General features: G+C 35.3%; 1 protein-coding gene across 1 annotated transcript; it reads right to left on the reverse strand.

The window, feature by feature from the left end:
- Positions 1 to 1,333: 1,333 nt before the first annotated feature.
- Positions 1,334 to 5,236, reverse strand: gemin7 (gem (nuclear organelle) associated protein 7). The gene is made up of 2 exons (XM_014005204.1): positions 5,168 to 5,236; positions 1,334 to 2,496 (listed from the first exon to the last, which is right to left on the reverse strand). The coding sequence occupies exon 2, from the start codon at positions 2,475 to 2,477 to the stop codon at positions 2,091 to 2,093; it is 387 nt and encodes a 128-aa protein (XP_013860658.1). The 5' UTR covers positions 2,478 to 2,496; positions 5,168 to 5,236; the 3' UTR covers positions 1,334 to 2,090.
- Between the last annotated feature and the right edge of the window lie 744 nt (positions 5,237 to 5,980).

Raw genomic sequence — 5,980 nt, forward strand, 5'->3', positions numbered from 1 at the left:
AAGCATGAGGGCGTTCAGGGCAGCTGATCACAGAGCAGCGTGCGCTGCTGCGTATATGAAATTAACATTGCTTGTCCTTGAGGTGCTTCCTGATTGAATCACGGAGGCCCGGTGACGTCATGCGAGGTTTAAGTTATATTTGGGATGGAAGGGAGAGGAGGTTAGAGGGAGAAAGAGATGGGGATGAGTCACTTCTCCGCTGATGACTGCCTCCAATGAGTGGTCGGGTAATTCAGGTACAAAAAGAGACGCAGAGGCACAACACGACCGCCTAATGGTACTCAAATAAAATGACTTATTGGGAACTCGCAAAATACACCTTTTAAGAAGATTAAACAGTATTGATGCTCCTCTCCCCCTTCCTCCCCCTCCCCATGCTGCTCCTTTTAAATGGGCCTGGTGATGATGAATCCAGTTACTCTGAATTCAATTTATGAGGATTTAGAAAACGCTGATTTTTCTCTGCTGTCATGTGTGCTCTTTTTGATCCATTTAAGAGCTTTGATCTAAATTAATGCTCCACACTGTTGAATACACTGAATCTGTGATTGATGAATGAGTTACACACTTTATAGTCACGGTTGGATTACTGATCAGGCCTTCTACATTTGAAGGTCAGACTCAATGCTTGAGCCTGGGACACTATTTTAAGTCACTTTCAATTTTTTTAATAAAGAAAAAACAAAAAAATTTAAAACATTAAAAAAAGTATCTGTTGAAATGTATATTACCATGCCAGAGTTTTGAACTAAGATCAAGTTATGATTAGAAGGAATGGAGTTACAGTTTAGTCAAACCTATAAAACTCATGTGACTGCACAAGATCTCTTAGTGAGTAAAATATGTGTTGAGGATTACTCTCAGCTACCACCACACTGGATCCTAATTCAGTAATAGCCATTTTTGCTTTGGCTAAGATTAATGACCTGCAGTAGCCATCTTGAATTGGGTTGGCGCTAAAAGTTAAAGAGTTGTAGGTGTACATTCACATATTGTGCTCTAAAAGTTTCAGTATAATCTATCAAGTGGTTCAAGAGATAGTTTGCTAACAGACAGGTAAAATTATCAAAACAGATCTTATGTGATCAATTAGAACTTGAGTATCAGTTGGGATTACTCACAGCTACTACCTTACCAAACTTTAGCTCTGTAAAAGTTATTTTTGTGTTTGCTGTGGAGGTCATCTTGAATTGAGTTGATCAAAAAAAGGTAAATGAAGGTTTCATTATTATCCGTTCAATAATTCATTCAATTTTTTTGCTAATATTCACAAGAGCAAAACACATTTTTGCTCCACTTTCTGCTGTGGGGTAAAATAAGGATGGGGAAAAAATAGCAAAATAAAAATTTTTATTAGCTAAATTGTCCAGTTTTAACTTGAAGCAGTGAACTGCTTAACATAAAAAAAATCAGAATTGACATTTTAACAAACCTTTTCCAAAATCGGTGTGTAAGAACTTCTAAGATATATTTTTCTTGCACAAACCGAGAAAATATTTTAACATAGCACCAACTTATGTACGGGTCAAAGGTCAAGTCAGCTGCAATAACAGCAACCCTCCTGCAGGGGGAGCTGAGTTACCTCAGTAAAAGTTTGAAACTACAGATAATCTCCATCATTATTTGTCTGAAGGTACAGTAAATGCAGTCAGTTAAATTTACTTAACTAAATAAGATCTTTTTTGTCATTTCTCAACTGGTTTTATATCTTTGCTGACTGAATGACAACAAACAAAATAAAAACAAACCAAAACAAAACATGGAAGTTCAGCTCAAAATAGGTTTGACTACTGGGTGATAAAAAGTTTTGAGTAATTAACACAAACTGAACTTAAGGAAACAAACATTATCCTAATCAGCTTTTAAGCATAAAATAAACCATAAGAGATCAGTAAACAAGACAGTTTACTAAAATAAAGCAAATGGCTCCCTCTTGTGGTGAAAATATGGTACTGTAAGTCACTGTTAACAGTCAAACACATTTAATCTGAAGAAACTCAAACACAAAAAACAGCAATGAAACAAGAACGCATCGAAATAAAAAAACAAACAAAAAAAGTGCTTCTGATCCTAAAGTGAGTCTAAAGTGTTCACATATCAAAAGAGAACGAAATCACATCCTGACACCTGATCAGCGCCTCTTTCTGTACCCCGATGGGAGTGTGCAGATCAGACACCTGGAAGTTCAGCACGTCGATGTCCGACGCCCCAAACGTGGCCTGAACTTCCACCTTCTCGTGCATGTGGAACCGAACCTTCTTGTTATTCATGGCGAGCAGACAGCGTAGGAAACGTTCCCTCAGCACAGATCGGGCGTGCTGCTCTTTCTGCAGCTCCTCGGCGTCCGACTCCGACGCAGTCGAAGTGGAAATGGATGTGCGGCAGAGAGCGAGGAAGCGAGGTGACTTGGGGTCAAATCCTCGGCTGTTGGGGTCAGGTCCTTTGGGTAGACGGATCACAGACACCGGAGTCGCCATGTTGACTTTTTGCTAACACCTGGGGGGAACGACACAGCTTAGTCTGACTCACTTTTTCCACATATTCTTATTAGGTGTGAGCGTAAGACCTGTTTTTTTCTTTTTCCTTTTACAAAAATAGAATTTATTGCTRGGAAACTGTTTCAACATCTTTGTATTCAGTGTAGAACTACTTGGACATGTTTGATAAGAGAAATGTGTTTTAGATTTTTGGTCAAATATGTAATCTGTAAAAAAGGGAAACCCAAGTTTTGTCTCTCCTGTGAGAGATTCTTTTATTAATCTATTTTTTGTTAAAATTATGTATTTGCTCAATTTCTTTTGTTTAATGACAGCCACTGTATTTCTCCGAACACAGTTAAAGTACTATTATACAACAAAACAAACAAAAAGTATGTTGACATTTCCTAATCTACTTTTAACATAAATTAAATACTTCCAATTAATGTTTTTGTATTTTGAAACATAAATCAAATCTCCACTAGTGTTTTGTTACTTTCCAATACTTGTTTATGATGAAGAAAATCCACCTAACTAAAACATGCACGGACAGTTTTCACATGTCGTCATTTCCCCACCAGCACATCTTGCCACAGTTTSAGGATTACTCAATATACTTGGTATTTTTAATAACAAGATTGCACGCCAAAAAAATAAAATTCTTGCTTTGTTTTTGTCACTAATCGCTCCTCTGATTCATATCTACTACCTTCATATGGAAAGAAAGGTGGAATCATGTCAGGACTTGTATACCTGTATGCTTTGATGTTCTGACACATTTAAGCAGTGCAATTATTGGAAAGAAAACACAASAAAAAAACACACAATGCAAATACAAAATCCTGCACAAGGTTGAATCTATGTTTTTAAAAAGTTAGTAAACCACTGGAGTCCTTACGATGATTTAATTTTAAACATATGGACTTCCTGTTATTAGTGTAAAAATAATTTAAAAAACAAATTAWTGTAACCTATTAATGAAAACATAAGCAGATTTATGACAATTTCTGCACTAAAAATGCTTAAGAAGAATATATTAATATTTATTTGTACCTAATGACTCGTACTCCGTACTACGGAGCCTGTCTGGTGACATGGATAAAAAAAACTATCACGTGCCCACGAGATAATTACGTGGTGGCCACCACATAGCTAATTATTATTGTCATTTACGTGCAGACTATTTGTTGTTTACATGGAAATTACCCAATTTATTTTTATTTTAATAGAATGAATGACGTTGCTACGTCAGCTCCTTACGTTAGGCGTGAAGTAGATATTTCTTAAGTCCCAGGTGACAACAGGACCCCATTTCAGAAAGCAGGCTTAACAAACCCCGGGTTAACGCAGAGACTCTGAGTCAACTTACCCCGCTCTGTGACACTCAGGATGTTCTGTTTCACAACAGGTGATATCAGTTGGATAACTTAATTCTGAGTCAAGTTACCTGAGTTCAGTTGGAGCACGAAGCCCTCATCAATAGAAGTCAGATAACGGGATTCACAATGGCAACAGGAGAAAATAAAAAGATCAGAAGTCCATTTCTTGCTGGAACTAGAAATATTAATGACGGCATATAGAGAATATCAACATATATTTAAAAAAATTAATTAAAAAACACAATAGCGTTGCTGCTGCAAGAGGAAAAGGAGTTGTGTGGCAGATAATTGCTGATTAAGTCAATCTAAACTTTTATTCTTCACAATTATTCAAGTGTGAGTGCGCGCGTTAAATATGTGTGTAGGTGAACTCTTGTACCAAACAGACATGGCAGCAAATAGGCTAAATATAAAAACATAGTAAAATCAGTTYGGTCCAGGTATAAGCTCTTATGTTCAACTGTTAACAAATAAATTACAAAATTCTGCTAAATTCAACACATGAAATTAATGTGTCTGCCCCCCTCCAATAAATAAATAAAAAATTAAATACAATGTGTACTACCCCATCTTCCCTCTGCCTATATTTAATATTGTACACTTGAAAGTAGCATGATAATGTTAAGATATGTGTCTAATTAGTTCAGTGATTGTAGGTGATTAAGTCTGACCTTCATTTACATTGGAATGCAGTAAACTCTATTTAGTGTTTCAGAGGATGATGATGAAAAAAGTTTGTCTGCCACAGTGAGGGAGCAGAGCCAGGTGCATACTGAGATGTTCCATAACGGTGTAGGTTTAAAGTTTATTTTTCATTGTGTAGCATAATGATTGTAAACTTTTCACAAGAAGAGCTGTGATGGACGATCAGCTGAAGAGGCTACAGCTACCTCTGTAGCTCAACTTTCTTCTGTATTTTATTGTCTTCCCCTAAAAAGTTTACTTCATTTAAATGGCCACATTAATTATCGCGTTGTTATCTTGTAGCCACGTGATAATTTTTTAAATTCCATGTCACCGGACGGGCWCAGAATCYAACTGTGTTTTAATGAAATAATTTATACGCCTAAAATATATTTTACGTAAAAGTATCTTACAAATCTATTTAAATTTTAGTTTGAGGCTTCTTCAAAACAAAGAAAGCCCAAACATCGCTAAAGTCAGRATCTCTTGTTGTTTTGTTGACAAATAACTTACAATGAGATAAAAAGTAGACAACAGTAACAGCAAAATATGCTTTTCTTCCCTACTCATAAATCACTGAGCAAACACAGATAAAGTTAGAAACTCATCTGAAGTATTTTTACTCACTTGGTACTCGCCTGTTTGAACATACGTGTTAGCGTTAGCTTTAGCTTTAGCATAGCTGGTCAACTTCTTCGTGAGACGCATTATGGAGGCGCGTTGTCGCCCCCTGCTGGATAAAACAAAACATTTTCAGAGGAAATCTGAGGCAACTGTGTTATTGACTTCTTAAAACTGTTTTTCTGCACTGTGCAAATAAGAATACACATTTTTACGTTGATTTATTATTATTATTATTATTATTATTATTATTATTATTATTAAAAAGCTAAATGTGGCATAATGGCATAATTTAAAAATAAAGCTGTTTTAGCTGTTTTAGCACATTGTCTTAGATCATTGCCTTTAAAAGGATCCTCAGTTTGACAAAAAATGTAATCTAAACTAAACACAAAACAAGCAAATAAACAAGAACAACAAAAACAATATTTGAGATATTATCTCAGACTACAACTGATTACTTAAGACTTATTTTCTATACATTTCAATAGACATTTATTTACAAATACAAGTTGGCCATAATAGGAACATGAGTAGGATAATTGTTTAACCTTTTCAAAAATACCACTTCAAAAGACCTAATCTATCTTTAAAAAATTCTAAATAAAGAGAAGGAAACTAACATTTTTCGGTAAACATACATCGAGCCTATGCTAAAAGAATTGTTCTTTTTGTAAAATAATTTGTTTTAAAGAAGAGTTGCGAGGAAGTGATGAAATTTAATAGGTTTGATTTAAGGTTTTGGAAAGTGCTGGCAATAAAAAAATAAATTATATTCCCAGTTTGCAGTGTAAAAAGATACCCTGAATTGTTTTACTT

This window comes from Austrofundulus limnaeus, unplaced genomic scaffold (genome assembly GCF_001266775.1).
Source record: "Austrofundulus limnaeus strain Quisiro unplaced genomic scaffold, Austrofundulus_limnaeus-1.0 Scaffold29, whole genome shotgun sequence".
In the NCBI taxonomy this organism is placed as follows: domain Eukaryota; kingdom Metazoa; phylum Chordata; class Actinopteri; order Cyprinodontiformes; family Rivulidae; genus Austrofundulus; species Austrofundulus limnaeus.